At 39.0% G+C, this 23,527-nt stretch overlaps 5 protein-coding genes across 5 annotated transcripts in view; 1 reads left to right on the forward strand and 4 right to left on the reverse strand.

The window, feature by feature from the left end:
- Window positions 1-4,166, reverse strand: part of LOC118489085 — a 41,003-nt gene extending 36,837 nt beyond the window's left edge. Inside the window, exon 1 of the mRNA XM_035986647.1 lies at window positions 3,976-4,166. The gene's annotated coding sequence lies outside the window, so the exon portion shown is untranslated. The remainder of the gene's footprint in view (window positions 1-3,975) is intronic.
- A 2,291-nt stretch (window positions 4,167-6,457) lies between these two features.
- LOC110865508 lies at window positions 6,458-7,795 on the reverse strand. The gene is made up of 3 exons (XM_022114766.2): window positions 7,287-7,795; window positions 7,141-7,210; window positions 6,458-6,792 (listed from the first exon to the last, which is right to left on the reverse strand). Exons 1-3 carry the CDS (start codon window positions 7,371-7,373, stop codon window positions 6,626-6,628), a joined length of 324 nt encoding a protein of 107 aa, XP_021970458.1. The 5' UTR covers window positions 7,374-7,795; the 3' UTR covers window positions 6,458-6,625.
- A 1,683-nt stretch (window positions 7,796-9,478) lies between these two features.
- LOC110944776 (glycine-rich cell wall structural protein 1-like) lies at window positions 9,479-12,321 on the reverse strand. The gene is made up of 2 exons (XM_022186425.1): window positions 12,243-12,321; window positions 9,479-9,711 (listed from the first exon to the last, which is right to left on the reverse strand). Exons 1-2 carry the CDS (start codon window positions 12,319-12,321, stop codon window positions 9,479-9,481), a joined length of 312 nt encoding a protein of 103 aa, XP_022042117.1.
- A 281-nt stretch (window positions 12,322-12,602) lies between these two features.
- On the forward strand, window positions 12,603-13,250 carry LOC110944777 (glutathione S-transferase T3-like). The gene has a single exon (XM_022186426.1). The coding sequence runs from the start codon at window positions 12,603-12,605 to the stop codon at window positions 13,248-13,250; it is 648 nt and encodes a 215-aa protein (XP_022042118.1).
- A 369-nt stretch (window positions 13,251-13,619) lies between these two features.
- Window positions 13,620-15,253, reverse strand: LOC110865509. The gene is made up of 3 exons (XM_022114767.2): window positions 15,099-15,253; window positions 14,975-15,038; window positions 13,620-14,009 (listed from the first exon to the last, which is right to left on the reverse strand). The coding sequence occupies exons 1-3, from the start codon at window positions 15,177-15,179 to the stop codon at window positions 13,846-13,848; spliced, it is 309 nt and encodes a 102-aa protein (XP_021970459.1). The 5' UTR covers window positions 15,180-15,253; the 3' UTR covers window positions 13,620-13,845.
- Window positions 15,254-23,527: the final 8,274 nt, after the last annotated feature.

The raw sequence follows: 23,527 nt of genomic DNA on the forward strand, positions 1-23,527 counted from the left end.
TCGGGACCAGAGATTGTTTTCCAGACGACGGACAAGATTGTCCAGATCCGGGAACGTCTCAAGGCTGCCCGCGATAGGCAGAAGAGCTACGCTGATCCAAAGCGTAAGGATTTTCACTTCGAAGTGGGTGAAAAAGTATTACTTAAGGTGTCACCCTGGAAGGGGGTGATGCGCTTCGGCAAGAAGGGCAAGCTGAGTCCGAGATACATAGGACCTTTTGAGGTCATTGAACGGGTCGGATCAGTTGCCTATAAACTAAACTTGCCTGAAGAGCTCAATGGAATTCACAATGTGTTCCACATCTGCAATCTCAAAAAGTGCTTCACCGACGAATCGTTGGTGATTCCACACACAGATGTGCATATAGATGAGAGCTTAAAGTTCATAGAAAAACCTTTGTCGATTGAAGATCGACAGGTGAAGAAGCTTCGCAGAAAGCACGTACCGATTGTAAAAGTCAAATGGGATGCTCGTAGAGGTCCTGAATATACGTGGGAAGTCGAAGCTACAATGAAAGAAAAATACCCCTATTTATTTGAGTAAATCTCGGGTCGAGATTTATTTTAAGGGGGTGAGGATGTAACACCTCGAATTTTTGTGTCCAATGATGTGTTAACACGTGTCATTTGTTTACACGTGGCATCTATAATAAATAAAGGACTAATTTTGACAAACCTTGAAAGTATATAAATTCGAGGGTTATAAATGTCAACAAGGGTAAATATACTGTATAGTATCCCTAAATGATGCTTAAACCTTCAAACGAATAAATTATAGATCGTACAAAAAATAAAACGCGGAAGAAAGTGAGAGATTACAAACTACAGGGGTTAACTGTGTCAACATGTTTAATAATACCTCTGAGTGACCCTTTAACGTCCCAAAGACTTTGTAACGGTATTATACCCTCACTAAAATAATATATATGAATTTCGCGAAGTTTCGATATGAAACGAGAAAGTTACGATCGAATTCGTAGAAGAAGGGTTAAAAGCGTCAACAGTGAAAGTTAAGGCTTTCCAATATGATTAATAAATAAACCGGGGACTTAATAATGCGGGTAAATAACACGAGGCCCCTATCGGTAAATAACCGAGGGCCAAACCGCAAAGTTACCCCTTCAAAACCGAAAGGTCAGGTAAATCATTACGAAAGATTTCGTTATTAATGGCCAGATTCTGTAATCATTACAAAAGATTTAAAAATCCTGAATTCTTAACCTTAGGCGACCCGCGTGAAGGTTAGGGATTAGTTGAGGCGGGCCGCGAGCCTCCTCACTAACTCGCCTGATTTCTTAACCTTTAGGCGACCCGCATTAAAAAGCATGGGAACTCCCATGCGGGCCGCGTAAAGTGCCCAGATGCAGAATGGTTGTAACTACTTGGCTTTTGGAACCTTTGAACGATCAAACACCACTTAATGGAGCATGGGCACCCTACATTTGACCCATAACACTTAGGGGACATCTACCCATCACCCCTGACCTGTTGTGGTAGTTGTAATGATCATAGGAGCTTGTTTTTGGCTATAAATAGCACCTTTGTGTGCATAACATTCACAACAACTCAAACTCACCTCTCTGATCATTATAAGTGCTTCCAAGTATTCTCTTCTGTTCTCTAATCAAGAGTTAACTTCTGTAAGTCGTTCATAACCAATTTGGCCTTGCATTTCCATAGTTTTAGCTTATAAACGCAACCGTCGTAACTAACGGTTGTCATTGCAATATCTTGCAAATGGTTCAGTCTTATGACGAATCAAAAATGGTTATGAGTTGGTATTTATGTGGGTATTAAACCTCTAAAATGGTTCCCCCTGATCACCACTCTAACTATGTCAATTATCGAGTCAAACGTGCGGTTAAAAAGTCAACAGAAAGCTATTTTAGCGATTTAAGCATAATCTGTAATGTATATGTTATGGAACCTGTTTTGACAATCATAAACCATGATAATAAGTATATAAACCTGTTTGCGCTCGTTTGAATCGATCATTTACTATATAGAACCGGTTCGGAGCCGAATGTCGCAAAAGTTTGACTTTTGCTTTGACTTCAGTTCTGACCCGTTTTAGTGAGGTATAAATATACCCTAGGACTCTCTTAGGACCAGGTCACATGTTGGTATAAGCCTCTGTGGTCGGTTCATGAGTTATCCGAGTCTTTAGCGCATTTCCGTCATTCGCCTAAAAGTTGACCGTAACGGCCTTTTAAAATTAAAACGAGTATTTCGGACACGTGAACGGACCAAAACCTTGCTTATTAAATTATAAGCATGTCCCTAAAGTTTCACGTCAATCCGAGGCCTAGAATGAGAGTTATGCTAAAAGGCGCACTTTTAAGAAAGTTTTGTAATTAACGGCGCAATTAGCATAACGCCCATCTAACCCAAGTTTTCGTCACCAAAACTTTTACCCACTGTGGTAAAATAATATTTTGGGAATTTTAAAGATTTTTAATAATTTTTACCTTGCTCATAACCTGCGGTTATGGCTACGGTTCGGTAAATACCGAATATGCCCTTTTTGGCCAAAACGAGAGTTCTACAAGGTCTTTTGACCCGATTCCAATTGCCACTGGTTTTAAATAATAAATAAAGTATTTTAAGCTTTATATGCTGTTCGGGAAACTCAGATTCCCTGTAGAACTCGAAAATCCCTTTTAAAGTCTTTAAAATGACCGAAAAGCCCCTACGGGGCATAATACTAACTTAAACTCGTTACGGGCATTACGGAAGGTATCCTACTGATACCAAAATACTTTTAAGGCATATTGACTTAGGAAATAAGCGTACGACTCTTATGGTTAACCGTTTCGCCTATTTGCGCACACGGTACGGCTCATGGAACTAGTTTTCGTGCAATAGCCGATATGGGTCAAATTATATTATTTGAACCCCAAAATCCAGAGTATGAACTATAAACCCATATAAAACAAGTCTCTGAACTTGTTGGGTCCAAATCATACTCCATTCTCGGTTTTCGCCTTTCCGTGCGAATTAACCATATCTATATATCGGAATCAACCGGTTTAAGCTACGGCTAATACAAGGACCGTTAGGATTCTAAGAGGTTAATTAAAACCTTCGTTCTAGATTAGGAGCCCCAGTAAAAGCTATCGGTGACTTGATCTAAATTAAGGATTAATACTTGCAAAGGTAAATACTTTAACTTATTTCCCCTATATGGGCTTGGGTTACGGTATGTTAATACCGCTTGATTGAGCATTATATAATTCCATCGCTTAGGTGGTTAATTGATTAAATATGATCGGCTCATTTAAACAGTTTTGTTGCTTATAAGCCTTTGGGGGTTTAATGACCGTTGTCCCGGATATCCTTGGCATCATTTTACGAAATGGCCACGACCATCGACATCCCGGTGTAGGCGTACACCCGGTATAAAGTGTCGACATTAAAATTAAAAGACGTAGCCGTTGGTTTTCATACTACGGTTTTACGCAAACGTGGTGTGTCTATAAATCTTTAACCCGGCACGACCCGGGCTACTGAACGCATAAAAGAACATGTAAAACGTTCACAAGATCATTATGAATTTTCCCAAGTTATAAAAGAGTTTGTGCCTTGTGCATTCAAATCAATTTTAATAAACATTTTCAAATGTGTCAGTTGAATGTATTTACCAGTGTAAACTGACGTATTTTCCCTAAAAAGATTAAGTGCAGGTACCTAAACGTAATTGGCTGGTATTAGCTCCCTAGCGTCGGGATAAGCCTCGCAAGCTTGATTGCAGTATCGAATGGAACAATACTTTATCTGTATTTACGATCCACTGTGGATATTCAACTTCTGTAATACATTTTGATATTACAATCAGAGGTTGAAATTATATATTTAAATTATGCTTCCGCTGTGCATTATATAATTGTGTGGTTTGACTATATTGTTGCCAATATCGTCACGGTAATCCCCCACCGGGCCCACCGGTGAGACACGTGGAAATCGGGGTGTGACAAATTGAGGAGTACACAGATCTGAAATCGAATTGGATCTGAGAGCACAGATCTGAAATCGAATTGGAGGTAGAACTGGCGGATCTGGGAATGGATCTGAGACGATGTTGAAGCGGAAATTGGATCTGATTGAAGATAGATCCGAAAATTCAGGGATATCGGATTCAAATTGAGAAATATCCGAAAATTCAGGGATCTGATTCTATCATAATTTCACCGCCAGGCAGCGATCCGGTAAGCTAGCTTGGGAGGGGGGATCCCCTCCTCGGTCAGGGGTACCGTGCATCTACTTTTTTTTTTTTTTTTTTTTTTAATTTTGATCTTTTGATAATAGGGGCGAAACAAGCCCTCAAGTTTTATAGAACTTGTATTTGTAAATTGTAACCCTTTCATAGTTTTCCAGTTTTCCGACCCTATTTGGTCTTTTATTTTGTTTTCAGGTTCCATCTCCATGTTAACTGCGGGCTAGAGCTATAGTCGGCTGCCCAAACTAACGTTCACCCTTTTGGCGCAATTTGGGATGGTGAATTTATATATTTCTTGTGGAGTAAACTGCCATTTTGGTCCCTGTGGTTTGGTCAATTTTGCCACTTTAGTCCAAAACTCAAACTTTTTGCATCTGGGTCCCTGTGGTTTCAGTTTTATTGCCATTTTGGTACAAAAATGAAATCAGGTCATTTTTGTCTTATAAAATCCTGTTATTTTGTCATTTTTACGCAGGGGCAAAATGATCATTTCTTTTTTATAAATAAATATCATATTTTATAAGACAAATATGACCTGATTTGTCCCTGAGGAAAATGACAAAATTGCATGATTTTATAAGACAAGTATGACCTGATTTCATTTTTGACCAAAATGGCAATAAAACTGAAACCACAGGGACCCAAGTTCAAAAGGTTTGAGTTTTGGACTAAAGTGGCAAAAGTAACCAAACCTCAGGGACCAAAATGGCAGTTTACTCATTTCTTGTGCTTATGGACTCGTATCTAAGGACGTTTTTTTTTTACTTTTGGCTGCTACTGTACGTAGATTAGACGGGCACTCTTACTGATTTTTGGTTTGTTAATCTTCCATTATTGTATTTACCTATATGAAAGGCTTAAATGGTTTTTGTAATTAAGTCTCCGGTTCTATCTTCCCGAGTTCATGCTATATTTTTTTCAAGGGGAATTGTAAATATGATACTTACCTATCAGATGCTAAAAAAGCATATAAATCATATGAAAATAACTTTAAAAAATTCTCCATATACAAACCATATGAAATTACAAGAGCGAAATTACTTTCACTACATTATATTGAGTTAAATTTAACGTACAAAGTGCCTTATCGTATAAAACGTACGAAAGACATGAAAAAAAAAAAAAACGCGGTGATATTTTCGTAATTATTTGCTCGTGGGGTAATTATCAAAATTAATCCATAAATAATCTTGTAGGGTAATTTTGTAAATTGTGCTTGTAGGGTAATTATCAAAATTATTCTACAAGTGTATCAAAACTACTCTACTAGTTTATCAAACAACATACAATTCAAAATTATTCTACAAGATCATTTGTAGAGTAATTATGATACTCTACAAAATTATCCTACAAGATCAAAATTAGTTTACAAGATCATTTTTATAGTAATTATGATACTCTTCAAAATTACCCTACAAAGATCAAAATTATCCTATAAGACAGTTTTACAAAGTTACCCTACAAGATCATTTGTAGAGTAATTTTGATAATTACGAAAATGTCACCGCATTTTTTCAGCAAAAACCTTCAGTTCATACGTTTTGTATGTTAAAGGTATTTGTATTTGATCTTTTAAGTATTACAACACATAACTATATACTTTACTTTCTTCTGTAAATAGTTTATTAAAAGGTTAGAGAATATACTAGGTTTTGAGAATATAATGTGACAGACAGACAACTGACTAGGCATGTTTGTAAATACATTTATCATCTTGCAGTACTGATGGTCTAAAACTATGTGTGTGGGGCACTGTGAGGTGCCACCTCAGCAGGGGCGGAGCGGAGCACCTGAATCCTCACATAAAACACTAACTTTAATAAACTATTTTGTTAATTTGAAATGTTAATTTTTTAAAATATAGAATAAAATTATTATAGCATTACAAGTTCAAAAGTATGCCTTTCAATTGCAAGGCGTTGTTTCCCATTTCAAATTCACTTAGGGGATCCGCGACACATGGGTATGGGGTAGCGGGTACCCCTTATCCGCAAGCGCGACACCTGGATATGGGGTAGCGGGTACCCCTTACCCGCAGGCGCGACACCTGGATATGGGGTAGCGGGTACCCCTTACCCGCAGGCGCACACCGTGAAAGCTGGTGCACGAAGTGTATTTCTAATAAACTTTTCATGTTCAGACATATTGTTGGAGCCAAAGGTCTCCGTGAAAGCTGTCGAATTAAAAAGGACCATACCACAAGATTTGACTATTTTGCTTATTTTTTTTGGGATATTTAATAGCATAACATTAACCTGCTAACACAATTAACCACACAACTAACACCCTAAACATAACATAACGGGTGGAATTAGCTTGAATTAAAGATAATAATATTACATAAAAAGGAAAACAACAGTTCATTCTACGTTATTCTTTTATTGTTGCTGGCATCTCGTCAACCTAGCATTCACACCACCCTACATGTCTCATCTACCTCTTCGCAGCGTTTCTGACAAAGAAATTCTAACTCCCAACATTCAAAAGTGCCCCAATCTACCTCGCAGCAATACGCTGTTTTACGAAGATTATTTTGTCTTGTTAGTTGTTTTGTCTCCTTGATATCAACTCTGCTTCCTACAAACAGATTTGTAAATGTTTTATGCTAATAGTTGTTAAAAAAATGCATGCTACTCAGGGCTAAAACCCCTTTTTCAGCACAACCTAAGGCCATGTAGCCCTATAAGGCCCCATAAGAGGGGTTATGTGACAAGTGACAAAATATGTAAGAGAGAGTGGTTATATAACTTGAGTATGTAATGCAACTATACGAGCATATGACCCGCATAATCCCATACGACCGACCAAAAACGGTTATACGACCCACATTATCCCATACGACCCCGTATACAAGCAGTTAGTGTGTAAAAAAATAGACTTTGGTGTGCCAGATTAGCCGGAGCATTGTAATAATAATAATTTTACCAGAATGATGATCTCCTTTCTTCTCAGAGACGATCCAACTACCCTCAAAGAAGAACTTGTCGTACAATATCTACAAAAATAAAATAAAATAAAATAAAATAAAGGAGCTACGGATTCACACACATGCATCAAATTACTTCACTTACAGCAGCAGCAGCATCAGAAGAAGCGTAAATCTGTGAAACCAAACAACCAATGATCAGAAGAAAACAACAAAACTGCAAAGAACGCATCTTCCTTCTCACTTAAATTATCAAAATTCAAATCGATTTGTTAGAGAAGAAGATCTTGTGAGTCCATATATATAATATAGAGACCAGAGTCATCTGGATAGGAGTTGTATCGAGCCAGCTAGTTAGCATTTGACACTTGTAGGAAATCACAAAAGTTGTCAGTCAGTACGATTTGAGGATAATGTTTTGGGTTGAATTAATTAGAAAATCACACAAGTTACGATTCTAGTAATTACGTTTTCAATCTATACCTACCTACCTTTGCTAATTTTAAATATTACATTTTGCCACAAACCAAAAAACGAATTGTTAACTTTTTAAAAAGTATTAAGAAAATTAATATAGTACTACATATGCAAGTTCAAAAGTATGTATTTCCATTTGCAAGGCGTTGTTTCCCATTTCTAGTTCTTACTTCCTTAGGGGACTGGGGCGGTGCCCAGTTCTCCGTGATAGACCATTTATAATGCGTGGAATTCAACAAACTCCCACCGTCACATACAAGTTCAACGAGTGATGGTATAGATTCCGTGATAATTTCAACGCGTTATGGGGTGGGAGTGATAAATGGATGTGAAGGGGTGTGGGGGTTTATTGTTGGTGTTGTGAGTGATGACCATTGCCACCAAAAAAGATTGTGAGTGATGGAAAAATAGTTGATGACATGGCGGAACTTGATTGGGTGCTTTTGAGTGATGGAATTCTATCACTAGTGATCACCCCCACTCTCCTTATTTTTAGTCAATTTTAGCATTTTTTCCTAGTATTTTACTAATTTACTCACTTGTGTTTCCTTAGTACATTTTACTTTTTAATGTTTTAGATTCCTTGTGTAGGGTTGTATATTTCTAGTATACTTTCCATGTTCAGTCATACTTTCCACACAAAACCCTCGCCCTGTCAGCACCTATAGCGCCGTGGGCGCCATACACCCACACCGCCTGAATTAAGTTGGGGCGCTATAGATGGCTCGCGAACATGGTAACGAGCAGAAATCACACAGATCGAGGCTCCTTTTGATTTTTTGACCGTTGAACGGTCTTGTTTAAAAAAAAAATTTGTTTTTCAAAGTTTATATAAATACTCTTCTATTCCTCCATTTTTTCCATCTCATTTCACCCATTTTCTCTCAAATTTTTATAAAGTTGGCTAATTTTTTTTAAACACCTCTCTACAATGTTTCCCAACAACCTAAACCCATGGGACCCCGAACAATCCGTACTGGCAAAACAACGAGCAAGATGACCGGTATCGCCGAGACTCGCGTACGGGTGAGGTTGGATATTACCAAATGCCACCAACAACCCCAACTTCTCCTCATCCCATCACTCAACCGATGACTAGTTTTTTTGGGTATTATTCTCAACCCCAGTTTTTTCCCTCAAACATACCCCAACACATTCCTCAAAACATACCCGAAACCCAATCCATACCCGAAACCCAATCCATACCCGAAACCCAAAACACAACCCAATCCGTTCCCGAAACCCAAGTCGAACCCTCTTCTAGAAAAAAAAGAAACCATAAAAAGAAGGATGAGTCCGAGAAACGTGCTACCAAAAAGGTCGAATATTGGACGCCTACGGAAGAGTTCGAGTTGGCAAAAGCATGGCTCGACGTATCGGAGGACGAGATTGTTGGTAAAATTTACACACCTTTACAAAAATATAGTTTTTTAAACTTATTTTTTTAAATCAAACATATACCTTTGTAAATATATTTTTTTTATAGGTGACGATCAAGACATAAGGTAGCGTTTGGTACGAAGGAATAGAAGGCAGAATGGAATGGATCATTCTATTGGAATGAAAAGAAACATGTTTGGTTGTCAAGTGGTAATGGAATGAAGCATTCCACAAGGAATGTAAACCTTCCAAATATAATAATTTTCATTCCTTTGTAAGGTGGTGTTTTTTTTCATTCCTTCAAGGAATGGAAAGATATATTATTATTATTATTATTATTATTATTATTATTATTATTATTATCAATATTTTTATTATTATTTTTTACCATTATTATTATTATTCTTAATGGTTTTAATAACTCACTCACGGGCGACACCACTACTGCCATAGCTGCCGCCGTGACTACCGTCGCCGCCGTCACCCACTTCCGCCGCCACCACCACCACCCACCTCCACCCCAGCTGTCTCCCGCCACCACCCATCCCCACCCCAGTCGTCACCCACCTCCGCCGCTACCAACCGCCACCCACCATCCACACCTCCGCCCCCGCCGTCACTCGCCACCACCCACCACCCCCGACACCACCGCGCCACAGCTGCCACCCACTCCGCCTCCGCCGTCAGCCGCCACCCACCTCCACTGTAACGCCCTGCGTTTTCATAATTTCCCTATTTAGAAACCATTGCTTGGATTTCTATTTTTGGAAACCTTGTATTCTTGTAATCGCTCCTTTCGTTGTAATCATTATCAAACCGAGACTTGGGTCATTAATGAAACTTGTATTTTGTTACATTTATGTTGTACGCACTCTAATTATGCTCGCATGTTCGATTGGTGAATCAAATTGTGCTTGAACGTTATTCTTGGAAACTATGTGCTAAACTTGTAATTGAACTAAACTTATGCATTGAACGTGTTTTGAACAAGAACGATACTTGGTTATGACATTTATACGCCTAATTATACTTTGATTATGATCTTCGTACTTGATTACACCTTATACTATGCCTTTATGACCAAACAAGTCCCTAAACTAGTAAAAAGGCATCAAAAAGAATCAAACTCAAACTTCAGGGGCCTAAATGTCAAAATATCAAACTTAATTTCATAATCCATGTGCTAGCGTAGCGCGACGGGTATAGCCTGGTTGCTAGCGCTACGCGAGCGCCTTGTTTCGGCAGACTTGTGTTTTCTTTCAAATTTTGCACAAAATCCAACTCTCCAACCTCACCCAATCACCTTTAATCCACCTCTAATCACCTCCAATCACCTCTAATCTCTTCCATTATAAATACTCACCTTCTCCAACCCATTTTACACTTTCACAACTCCTAAATCTTCACTAAATTGCTCTCTAATCAGCTGAGAATCTGAGTTTTGGACAGATTCGTGAAGCTTCACAAAAGTGAGTGTAACTTGTTTATTTCTCAACCAAATCACTTGGTTCTTCTTCCTAATGCTTTGTTATGTCCTTGGGTTCGAATCCTTGGTTTTTCTTTGGAAGAATCATGCTTGGATTTGCCCTAAAATGGACTAAAACTTTCTGTTTGTTTTATATTATTCAAATGACATGTTATTTCTTATCCAACTTGTGTCTAACACATCTCAAACCAATGTCCTAATGCTTACAACCCCTCTTATGGTTGGTTAAGCTTAAAAACATGGTTGAGACATCTAAATCAGAGGTTAAAACCTCATAAACCTTCTGTTTTAATTAGGGTTTTACCCACAAGTAATGTTCAAGTGTAAAACTTGTTGAATGTGTGATGGTTGGATTAGCATGGGCTATCCTTCATAAGAATCCACTCATTACTTGATGTTTTACTATAGATTAGTTGTTGTTAATACTTTGATACTTGTATGTTCATGACCCTCCTTGTTGTTTATAACAACAAGTGTAGTGGTGAACAATAGAGGTGCCTAAATGGAAGCTTGTTCTTCCTACCTCATGTATGTATTCTATGACACAAAGAGGTACCTAAATGGAGACATTAATCTCCTACCTCATGCTTGAATCTTAAGACTTGTAAAACTATATAATATCTAAGTTATTCTATACGTATACATCTAAGTAACTAAGACTTGATGATGACTTAATAGTTATTTGTTAAGTGGACGTTACATCATCTATGACCATGCCCTTGTTACGACTCTAATGGATCTTAGAATCCATGAAATCATACCAACTCTTTTGAGTTTCAATAGTGTCAAGAACAAGAGTTATGTGTACAAGATGATTATTTTCACCTATGTTACTTTCTTTATATTTTAAAAACTCCGAATCTATAATCTTCCGTATACGCCAAACTCACACACCTACGTTTCCTTGTGTAGAAGGACAAGGTGCTCCAAACTAACTCATCTACAAACTTGCTCTCGGAACTTCAAGTCACCATTTGTAAACCGTGAGTATACTCGAACCCATTTTACTTTTAAACACTTTGGGTGCAACATGTATTCTATATTAAACGCACGCGACACTTGAAACTTATTTGAAACTTACTCTATCCATTTAAACATGAAACATGAAACTTGTGAAATCTTGAGACTTTTTGTGCAATGTGAACGTTTAATTCTTGTGTGTAGTTCCGCCTTAACAATAGTAGCGCTATAGGAGTAATGCACCTCCCCGTTAGTCTTTGGGGTATTGTTAGGAGGAGACATAACAACCTCCCGTTAAACTTTGGGTTAGGTACTTTAAACGCATTGGGAAACTTGGGCTATCACTTGGACTACGTAAACTAGCATGTTGAAACTATTTTGTTATGTTCATGTTGGATATGAGTTTTTATTCTATTATGCTATGTAAACAAACTTGTATACTCGCTCTTTGCTTTTGCATTGAAACTCTATTTTAATACATGTTGCAGGTTGATTATTGAAGTATGGATGATTCATGAAACAAGTTTAGGGTGGACTAGATACACACCTAGATTAATCTATCATTTTGTTTGTTATGTTATGTTATGAAACAAAGTTGTTATTTCCTTTTGAATTATGTATGACATTTAGTTTTGAAATGAAATTTGAATTTAAATTAATTATTGTCACATAGTGTTATGACGTTTTGAGCAATCTACACACTTCGTCTCATCCCGATGTTTCCGCCATCGGTTGGGGTGTGACATCCACCACCGACCACCACTGTCGCCTTCACCAACCACCGTCCCCGTCACCCACCACCATTGTCGTCGCCACCACCTACCTCTGCCGCCGCCACCACCCACCGCCACCACCCACTGCCACCACCTCCGACCATCGTTACCATTGCCACCTATCACCACCCACCACCACCGACTACCGTCACTTATCACCGATTTTATTCATTCGTCTATTCTTTCCTACCAAACAAAACAAAGTAATGATTCATTTCATTATCACATGGTAACCAAACAAGACATGGAATTGTAATGATCCATTCCATTACCTCGTCCATTCCATTACCTCATATATTCCATTCACCCGTCTATTCCATTACGCCATACCAAACAGACCCTAAAGGTTTTTTGGAACCGTATTCGTGAAAAGTTTTTCACCGCCATGGGTCGCGGCGTATATCGACGCCCCGACTCTCTTTCGGGAAAATGGGGCGCAATGAGGACGAAGATTAGCAACTTTAACAACATACATACTAATCTCGTCAACAACAAGAGAAGGAAAAGCGGTTCGAGCGATGTGGACGTGATGACCCAAGCCCACTCCGATTATAGGGTGTACCATGGTCATCACTTTACGCATGTAAATGCGTGGGAGCTTCTTCGCAAATCTCCCAAGTGGCATCTTGTGCCACCGTTCGACCCAACCCGCCCTCGGTCAAAACGGTCCAAATCAACATCCACAACGGAACCATCCGGGTCCGATGCTCGTACGACAATTAATCTTAACGACGATGATGAGGAGTTCGAACAACCAGAGGAGCTGCCTCGACCAAGGGGTCGGGATAAAAGTAAGGCAGCGGCACGAGGAAAGGGTACTTCAACGTCATCGGATGAGCCGTCAAAGTTGGGCGAGTTCCATACAAGTCTCAACAAAATGATCTCGATCAGGGAAAAGGACCAAGAAATGAAGATGCAGAAACTAATCCAGAAAGACTTGGATTTTCTAGCGAAAGATTTTTCACATCTAACGGAGACGGATCAACGCATTATGGAGGCTCGCAAGAATCAAATTAGGGCGAAATATATGTAGTTTTTTTTTCTAGTACCTTCTTATTTTTTTTAATGATGTTTTTTTTTGTGATGTTTTTTATTTTTTTTAGGATGAAATTATGGTTTTTTTTTAATTTTCTAGTTATATAAAATGGCCATTTAATTTAAAAAAGTAAAATGTAAAAATAAAAAATAATTAGGTAATGATGACGGGGCTCCATCACACACCCTGCAAATTAAAGGGGGGGGGTTATAAAGCCCCCTGGCTGACGTGACGTCTAGGTGGCGCTGAAGTGTCCTTTATAACATGCAATGGGCTCCATCCCTCACCCTCTAGCCTAATGAACCATGCTATAAGATTTGACTATTTTTTTAGATATTTAATAGTATAACTACATTAACCCACAAACACCATTAACACCCTAAACATAACGGGTGGAATTAGCTTGCATTAAAGATAATAACACCTACTCGACTTAATCAAATCAACATGTGCACGGGCTTAAACAACTCATGCTAGTCTCAACGTGGGCTAAAGCCCATTATTAAAACTGACCCAAAACCAAAAGACCTATTACAGATAAAACAACAGTTTGTTCTACGTTACTCTTTTATTATTGTTGGCAACCTAGCATTCATTCCTCCTTACACCAATTGTCGCAGTGCATATTACACATAAAGTCTGTCTTCCAACACGTTTCAGCGCCCCAATCTTCATAGCAGCAATACGTTTTTGCAAGAATATCACCACTATTTTGTCTTGTTAGTTGTTTTGTCTCCTTGATCTCACTTCTGCTTCCTATAAACAAACAAAGAACTAGTATCAATTCTCATAACATATAATGTTTGCATTTATATTTGTTTTATGCTAAGATAAGACTATCCGTAATGGGCGTCTTCTCCGGCGTCTTTCCCCCCAAACACGCCCAACATGCCCGTCCCCCACCCCCATGGCGTTTTCCGGCGTGATTTAAAACACGCTCAAATGTCCCTCTCTTCAAAGTGTTGGTCAATGAGTTTTTTCCATGTCAAATACAATTAATTTTAAATTAAAAAAACAAGAAAATAATAATTGAGTAATCATTGATGGGGCATTATTAGGCATTATCCCACTACGCCCATTTGTGAAAAATGCCCATAATGCCCCTTTGCTGTGGGACGGCACGTGTCGCACAATGCCCATGGGTGGGGGCATTATTCATGTGTACCACTACACATGGTCTAATAGTTGTTAAACAATTAATGCATGCTACTTGTGCTATTAATAAACCCCTTTTTGTCTGCTTTGACACCCTGTATACTGCGATATACGACCCGTATAATCTCATATGACCAACAAAAAGAATGGTATACCTATACGACTGACAAAAGATGGGTATTTGACCCGCATAATCCCATGCGACCGACAAAAAACGGGTATCGTATAAACAAGGGATAAAAACAAGTATACGACTGTATAGGCCTGTACGTCCGACAAAAAAAATCCATGACGGGTATACTAATCCCATACGTGTCGTATGCCTGTCAGAGTGTCAAAATAGACTTTGGTGTGCAGGATTAGGCGCAGGGGCGGAGCTACCTTATGCCGGGGGGCAACGCCCGCTACGGCTTGGCGCGGAAATATTTGGAAAAGTTAGTGTAAATTTTGGAAAAATTTGAGGTTTTTTCGATTTCGTTACGGCTTATTTATAAAACGTTACGGCTTGGCGGATTTTCTAGATCCGCCACTAATTAGGCGGAGCCTTATAGTAACAATAATTTTACCAGAACGATCTCCCTTCTCAGACACGATTTGACTCCCCTCAAAGAAGAACTTGTCGTACAATATCTACAAAAAATAAAAATGAGCTACAGATTCACACATTATGCATCAAATTACTTCACTTACAGTAGCGTAGGAAGATGCATAAATCTGTGAAACCAAACAACCAATGATCAGAAGAAAACAACAAAACTGCAAAGAACGCATTTTCCTTAATTATCAAAAATCTAGTGGATTTGTTGAGTTAGAGAAGAAGATTTTGGGTCCATATATAAGATAGATCCGGAGAGGAGTTGTGTCGAGCCAGCCAATTAGCATTTGACACGTAGGATGTTAGTAAATAACAAATGTTACACTTTCGATATTCACATTATCTATCTATATGTACCTCCTTATCAGTTTGTCCACATGGCATTGTCTTCCTATGCCAAAACTAGATTTTTTAGATTTCTTTGACATGCTGTTATGTTATCCATCAAATGGTTCAATCATTCTTTTAACGTGATGAAAGACCCCATGTTGTTGGGTATCAATCAAGAAAGAAGACGAAATCTGATAGGAACAGTAGAAAGAAACAGTATAATTGCAGTGGTTTTTACACTGGTTTCATACGAGGTATGCCCACCATGAAGTGTGTTTTTATCTTCCATATATTTTGCTAGGTAGTTCTCAAAGGTCATATGACCTATAGGCTTTTAAACGAACCGAATGTTCGGTGAACCGTTTGGCAGGAAATTCGTTCATGTTCATTTATTAATAAATGAACGAACATGAACATTTTTTTTGTTCCTTTAATAAACGAACAAACATGAACAGTGTCCCGTTTGTTCATTTACGTTCATGAACGATCGTTTATGCCCGTTCATTTACGTTCGTTTATGTCCGTTCATTTAAATTCGTTCGTTCGTGTTCGTTTATGTCCGTTTGTTTATGTTTATCTTTTAAATTTAGTGATTACTAATTAAATTTAAAAATCTACTTAATTTTTTTTATCATCCCATAACTAGCTTTGAATTTCCGATTTCAAAACTTTCTTTTATATGGTATTAATATATTTGATTTATATTTTCCAATTTAAAAGTAATCTTTTCCATTATATGAAACGTGAATTAAGGTTTACCTATATTTAGGTTCTTCTTCTCCTCTACTATTGCTACACAATTCAAGGTCTTGTTCAGTAATGTTGGTTATGATTTGTTATGTTCTTTTATGTTCAATTATGTGTGTTTTGTAGGTCCCTCGGAGGTTGAGATGAAACCTAATCCTTGTTATGTTAACACACTAGCAAGTGCGGAATCCAAGCTAGAGTGCAACCGAGTTGAGACAAGCACAAACACAAGACACACAAGGTTCACCGATTAACACCACTTGTATTAATGCGACTGAAAGGTTCCGGTTACAAGCACAAGGTTTACAAATCAGTATTGCAAACTCTCTAATGTGTGTGTTCTTGACAGAAGTGTCTCTCAAGTGTTTTCAAATGTCTCTACTGAAAAGAACACACTGCATGGGTATATATACCCAGCACAGCAAGTCTGGTCGAAGGATCAGGAATACTGATCGAAAGATCATCTTTCGATCAGACTGCCATCGAAGGATTCACAGGGACCTCGAAGGATGATCTATCGAGGTCCATCCATCGAAGGTTCAACTTTCGAGCTCATCGAAGGATCTAAACTATCCTTCGATGAGACATCCTTCGACACAGACAAGTGATTATCATGCACTAACTGTTTGGCCAAGTCAAACCAGGAGGATGGTTGACTTGGTCAAACTTACAAGACTAACAACGGACATCGTTTAATATCGACACGATACAGAGTTTAGAAAAAGTACAGACACAAGTGCACCAACAAACTCCCCCTTGGCTGTAGCTTTGTCTCGATCTTGATCATCTTTGATCTTCGTGTCTTCAGGACTCTGATGTCCTTTCAAGTCTTCAATGTCGGAGGATCTTCAAAGTCTTCACGTCTTGAAAGCAGAGAGTGTATCAACAAACTACCCGTATCATGTAGGAAGTGTGTTGACAAACTCCCCCTTAACATAAGCTCCCCCTTGAGTTATGCTTGTGAAAGACTTGATCATTATAGCTTGAGATCCTTGTGGTGTTGATGATGGTCAGCGGCAACTCGATCAACTTCATCTTTTGAGTGCCTTCACGTCGTGTCTTCATTCCAAAGCTTGTCATCGACCATGTTCTCCTAGCCTTTAGAATCTGCACATGCAAGAAATCTAAACGCGTAATGAGAACAACTGCTTGGAATAGTTAGTATAAACAAATGACACACGAATGACCATGTCACAATCAAACACCGTCCGACAGTTTGAAAGTTTAATAAATTTCTCAATTTTAGAATTAACTTTCAAAACTTGCAAATTTCGACCGTTTATGAAGATTTAGTCAATTCGGTTTTCGTTCAGGTTTCAGGTAACGAAGACTCGAGCTCCAACATCGTACGATCGAAAATAGAGTAGAAATAAAATCTTTTTGGCTTTTATAAAGTTTATATTAAAACACACCTAAAATCTTTTTGGTATTTTTGAATAAATTAAAAGACAACAATTTTAATATCCTTTGAGTGTTATCAAACGACATCACCGCTAATGTCGTGCTGATATGCACCAAACGACGAAACTGTTTAAAATAAGATAATAAAAGTTAAGCAGTAAATAAATATATACAGACATTCTTTTTGCGAGTTTCGAGGGTAAGAGAATCATATCAGTGTACGGTCATGTCAAAACACTCTTGTTGTTCAGTTAGTTAACATTAAAATAAGCATCCTATAACAATTATCGATATTGTTGTCCACTTAAGCTCAACTTATCAGATGTAATCATGGCGAGGGGATACGTTAAGGTATGATTTATACTTACCGACCGGTGTTCATCCACATCACGACACATTCCCGTATCAAGGTATGCACGAGAATTCATCTTACCGGTGAGTATACTGATTATCATCTGTTTGACCGTATATGATGTGAGATACTCACTTATTTTGATTTGAAAACAAGCCCTATGTGATAGAATCACTTATTGATGAGGAACTTGATTTTCATATGCATGAAGGCACAGGAGCAAGTCCGTGACAGGTCAGTACTTCCGTACAGCAGAGAGACGAACTTGACTCCCGGATAAATGTGATATTTTATCACTTATTTGATATGGACATGTGATTGTTTATCACTTATTGAGGTCGAATGCAGCATGAGATATGTACACGTATGTATAGTATCATGGAAGATCTAGACTTGCGTCCCCGTTATTTTTCGGTATAAGATACAACCATGATACCCAGATGATAAGCAGCATAAAGACCGAATATCTCAGAACCTCGGCAATCTATCAAACGAAATTTCGGTACTAAGACCATATGCCAATGAATGGTTCCCACCTGGTCTTCAGTCGATTTAAGTTTATATCACCCTGCACACTTTAAAATGATTGTGAGCCTACCGATACATCTTATATAAAGCTGCTTATCGTTTTTCATTTAAGGTTTAAAGAGGTTTGAAAAGACCACTGATGTACTATCATTTTCTCTTTTGCTCGCCAGGAAACTCATTTTTGTTTTTCTATTGTTTTTGTGTTTTTGAAATTTTTCGATGTTTTTGGATTTTCCGATTTTTGGATTTACTCCCCCTAAAATCAATAAACTAAGACAAATTTAAAAGACACAAAGATATTTACAAAAATGATTTTCCGATGTTGGTTTACTCTTGCTTGACCTTAATGCCGTTTACCAATAATAAAAAGTCAAATCTTGATTTGTCAAATGCTTTGGTAAAAAGGTCGGCACGTTGGTCATCGGTGTGGACCTTAACAACATCGATTAGCCTTTTCTCAAAGCAATCACGTATGAAGTGATATTTGATTTCGATGTGTTTGGTCTTTGTGTGCTGCACAGGATTTCTAGTGATCTGTAATGCAGCAGAATTATCAACGTAAATAGGAGTAGTTAGGAATTCAAAACCGTAGTCGCGTAATTGTTGTTGGATCCAAAGAACTTGGGAGCAACAACTTGAGGCAGCAATGTATTCAGCTTCGCATGTTGATGTAGCGACGCACGTCTGCTTCTTGCACTGCCATGTGACTAGGCGATTTCCTAAAAACTGACATCCAGCCGTTGTGGATTTGCCGTCGATTTTGCATCCGCCATGATCAGAATCACTGAATGCGATCAAGTCAAAGTTATTATCCCTAGGGTACCATAGACCGGTGTCAGGGTAACCCTTCAAATAACGAAAAATCCTTTTTACAGCTGCAAGATGTGAGGCCTTCGGGTTGACTTGATATCTGGCAAGTAGGCACGTTGGGTACATTATGTCTGGCCTTGATGCTGTGAGGTACATAAGAGATCCGATCATTGCGCGGTAGTATGAGGGGCTAACAGCTTCACCCTTCAAGTCTGGAGTAATTCCGTGATTTTGTGGCAGTGGGGTACCAATGGGCGTTGCATCAGACATCTGGAACCGGCTCAAGATGTCACCAACATATTTAGTCTGATGGATGAATATCCCAGACTCAGTTTGTTGCACTTGTAGGCCCAAGAAGAAGGTCATTTCCCCCATAGCACTCATCTCGAATTTATCCTGCATAATGCGCTCGAAATTCCTACACAAGACATCATTAGTAGAACCAAAAATAATATCATCAACATATACCTGTACCAGAAGAAGATCTCCATCTTGTTCTTTGATGAAGAGAGTGCAATCGATAAGACCTCTTCGAAAACCGTTCTCCAGCAGATAGGTAGATAAGGTTGCATACCAAGCTCGCGGTGCTTGATGAAGACCATAGAGAGCTTTGTTGAGCAACCAAACCCGATCGGGATGGATAGGATCTTCAAAACCTGGGGGCTGTTCGACATACACCTCTTCTTCAACCACACCATGTAAGAATGCACTTTTGACGTCCGTCTGGTAAACCTTGAATCCTTTGAATGAGGCATAGGCCAGAAAGATCCGAATAGCTTCCAGACGTGCAACATGTGCATAGACTTTGTTGTAGTCGATCCCTTCTATCTGACGAAAACCTTGAACGACTAGACGTGCTTTGTTCCGAATAACCACTCCACGGTCGTCCTTCTTGCATTTGAAAACCCATCGAGTGCCAATTTTCTTGTAGTTCTCAGGTCTTTCAACAAGCTTCCAAACACCAAGCTTTTGAAATTGCTGCAATTCTTCCTGCATGGCTTCAACCCAAGCACTGTCTTTCAACGCTTCTTTCCACGATTTTGGTTCTTCTTGTGACACGTAACACGCGAAGGACCAGTCATTCTGAAGACCAGATTCTCTTATAGCTGAATACAAACCAGCATTCCGGTTGTTTCTCAGCTGATTACGCGTCTGCACACCGCGATGGACATCCCCTATAATATTCTGCTGGGGGTGGGTATCGTGAATCCTCATTTCAGGATTTTCTGACACACGTGCATTGATACCCAATTGTTAAGATTAAGATCAACAACCAACTCCACACCAGGAATGTGTGTAGAGGTGGATGCATTCCCTTCAGCAGTGTCTACATTCTGCATATGAGGTGTATCAACAGAGGCACATTGAACAGGAGCAGCTGGAGCCGAAGATCCTTCAGCTGCATCATGATATTCATCATCTTCAGAAGATTCATTATAATCAGCAGCATCTTCATAAACCTCATTTTGAACCATATTGTTGACAGACGAAGAAGCTTGTGGGTCAACAACAATAGGTCTAACCAAAGGCGAGTCGGCAGCGTTGTCACTTTCCAACAACATCCTAGCCGCTGCTGACTCTTCGTCAAAGGTTGGCAGATTAAAGGAGTCAAATAGTCCATCATAATCGAACATCCACGGATCACCCGGAGCCCTAACAGGACTCGTGTACCTTTGAACCCTCACTTCACTCCATAGCTCAATCTTTTTGGTAGCCAGATTCCAAACACGAAAATTCGGAGTAGCATATCCAAGGAAGAAACCCTCGATAGCTTTAGCTCCAAACCTTCCGTCCGGCTCAATCATAGTACATGGAGCACCAAACGGTTCTAGGTAAGAAAGATCCGGTTTCCTTTTCTGAAGGAGTTCGAAGCAAGTTTTGCCATGTCTCTTTACTGTAAGAACTCTGTTTAACGTGTAGCATGCAGCCGATACAGCCTCCCCCCAGAATTGAATAGGGAGTTCCGACTCTACTAACATTGTTCTTGCAGTTTCTATAATCGTCCGATTCTTCCTCTCCGCGACACCATTTTGTTGTGGAGTATAACGAGAACTGTACTCATGAAGAATGCCTTTAGAAGTACAAAACTCATCCATAACTTGATTCTTGAATTCGGTTCCATTGTCGCTTCGGATCCTCTTCACTTTCAACGAATAGAGATTCTCCAACATTGTAAGAAGATCCTTGAGGATGCCAGGAGTTTGACTCTTGTGTGCCATGAAGGATACCTAAGAAAATCTAGAATAATCATCAGTAACAACTAGACAATAAGCATCTCCGAATGTTGTCTTGTGCTTCATAGGTCCAAAAAGATCCATACGGAGACGTTCGAGAGGCATGCTGACAGTGTTGATTTTCTTCAAAGGGTGAGACTTCTTTGTTTGCTTCCCTTTTTGGCACGAGACACAGATATCTTGTAAATGAAAACTTCTCACAGGCACACCATTCACAAGATTATTTTTCACCAAATGGTTCATCTTTCTCAAGTGAATGTGTCCCATTCTTCTGTGCCAAGATATAGACTCCTTTTCCGTGGCTTTCGAGACAAAGCAAGTGACTTGTGCAGATGTTGTAATCGCTTGGCTCATGTCGAGAATATAAAGATCATTAACTCTCGGAGCCGATAAGAGAATCCATTCTTGTGGAATTTTGAATCCAGGTTTCAGCACATAGCAGCCGGCATCATCAAAATGCACGGAGAATTTTTTATCGCAGATTTGCGACACATTGAGAAGATTATGATCAATTTGCTTAACATAATTGATCTTATCGAAGCACACCATACCATTGGAGATACTTCCCTCTCCAGTGATGAATCCACCTTTGTCTCCCGCAAATGCAACATACCCTCCTCTAATGTTTCTCACGTCGTATAGGAGCCGTAAGTCGCCAGTCATGTGCCTGGATGCTCCACTATCAACAATCCAGTGACTATTAATAGTTCCTCCTAGAACACCCTGCACATGTCATTTAAAAACATCAGTTGAGGATGGGGACCCAAGCCTTAGTGGTCTTGGGTCGACCCTGAGCATCACGAAACGTGATATCAATCTCTTGATGGTTTTCAAGAACAACTGATCCTCCTGAATTGTCACCCGCCTTAGGTAACCAAGTTTGTTTTTGCCTACCAGTTTGAGTGTTGTAAACAGTTTTTGAAGATTCTGGTTTTACAGGTTGTGACACACTTGGTTCCCTTTGAACTGTTTTAACTTCAGATTTCAAAGCTTTCTCAACAGTTTTCATGTTCTTACGTCGTTGTTTAGTTTCTTGTTCTTTTACAGTTCGTTTATCATGTTTAGGTGAAACCGACCGACGTTGAGGATGAACTGTTTCAGGTGGAACTTTCTCAACAAATTTATTCTTTGGAGCATTTGGACAGTTTTTGATGATGTGCCCAATTTCTCCACATTAAAACATGTTCTCCTTTCAACAAATTTAGGAGAACTTGATTGACCACAAGATGTCGAACTCGTGGAACCCGAGGTACTAGCCTTTTCATCACACCCATTTGTGCGTTGAGTGTAATTGTTATCAAAGTTACGTTTTAAGATCCTGACCTGTTGTACAAAATCTGTGTTTGATTTATTCTCTAAAGTCTCAATCTTATCAGTACCTGTGGATGCCACGAATTTGACACTTTTTGCTTTCTTTTGAGATCGAGCTCCTTTTGTTTCAGATTTCATCTGAGAGACTTTATGCTTTTGAGCTCGTTTGACTGGTTGTTTACCATTAGAAGCACTAGGTTGTCGAGTGGTTGAAGATTTTTGATTACCAAACTGTTTTCTAATCTCAGCCTTAGGAATTGGATCACATTGTGTTACAACAATTCCTGGAAGTGTTTTTCCCAAAAATTTGTTTGTGTTGTCTTCAAAGACTTTATCAATCAGAGATTGATTTACATTTTTAATTGGGAAATCGTGATCTGAGTAGATTTTATCATCTCCAACCAATGTATACAACACATTACTGCTTTTAACAGTAGACACACATGTCTTATCAACTTTGACAGAATCAATCACTTGTTTCTTAACAGATGGGACATCAGGAGTATCAGGATCACAAAGAATGTGATTCTCTCGTGTAATAACTACTCCTTTCATCTTGTTAAGTGATTTATCCTAATCACTTACATCCAATTCCGATTCATCATCCGATGTCTCATAGTCCTCGATAATTGGAGGACTTTGCTTCATGGATGATGAAGTTTCTTGTTGCTTAGAGGATGTGTTTGAAGAATTGTCCGGTTTGAACCCTAGGCCAGTAGCAAATTCCTCAACATCAAGAGGCACACTGGGTTCATACCGAGGCATTTCCTCCTCATCAGGCATCTTGGTATAATTGTTCATCAAAGGGGGC

Source organism: Helianthus annuus, chromosome 17 (assembly GCF_002127325.2).
Source record: "Helianthus annuus cultivar XRQ/B chromosome 17, HanXRQr2.0-SUNRISE, whole genome shotgun sequence".
NCBI lineage: Eukaryota > Viridiplantae > Streptophyta > Magnoliopsida > Asterales > Asteraceae > Helianthus > Helianthus annuus.

What these genes read in the sequence shown, in the direction of transcription:
- LOC110944777 (XM_022186426.1), top strand. Translation starts at nt 12,603, where the DNA reads ATGGGTCGCGGCGTATATCGACGCCCCGACTCTCTTTCGGGAAAATGG.
- LOC110865508 (XM_022114766.2), bottom strand. Translation starts at nt 7,373, where the DNA reads ATGCGTTCTTTGCAGTTTTGTTGTTTTCTTCTGATCATTGGTTGTTTG. An exon ending in CTTCTGATGCTGCTGCTGCT is followed by an intron (nt 7,211 to 7,286) that starts GTAAGTGAAGTA and finishes TTATTTTTGTAG; the next exon opens with ATATTGTACGACAAGTTCTT. An exon ending in GAAAGGAGATCATCATTCTG is followed by an intron (nt 6,793 to 7,140) that starts GTAAAATTATTA and finishes ATCTGTTTGTAG; the next exon opens with GAAGCAGAGTTGATATCAAG.
- LOC110944776 (XM_022186425.1), bottom strand. Translation starts at nt 12,321, where the DNA reads ATGGTCGGAGGTGGTGGCAGTGGGTGGTGGCGGTGGGTGGTGGCGGCG. An exon ending in TGGTGGCGACGACAATGGTG is followed by an intron (nt 9,712 to 12,242) that starts GTGGGTGACGGG and finishes ATGAAAACGCAG; the next exon opens with GGCGTTACAGTGGAGGTGGG.
- LOC110865509 (XM_022114767.2), bottom strand. Translation starts at nt 15,179, where the DNA reads ATGCGTTCTTTGCAGTTTTGTTGTTTTCTTCTGATCATTGGTTGTTTG. An exon ending in ATGCATCTTCCTACGCTACT is followed by an intron (nt 15,039 to 15,098) that starts GTAAGTGAAGTA and finishes TATTTTTTGTAG; the next exon opens with ATATTGTACGACAAGTTCTT. An exon ending in TGAGAAGGGAGATCGTTCTG is followed by an intron (nt 14,010 to 14,974) that starts GTAAAATTATTG and finishes GTTTGTTTATAG; the next exon opens with GAAGCAGAAGTGAGATCAAG.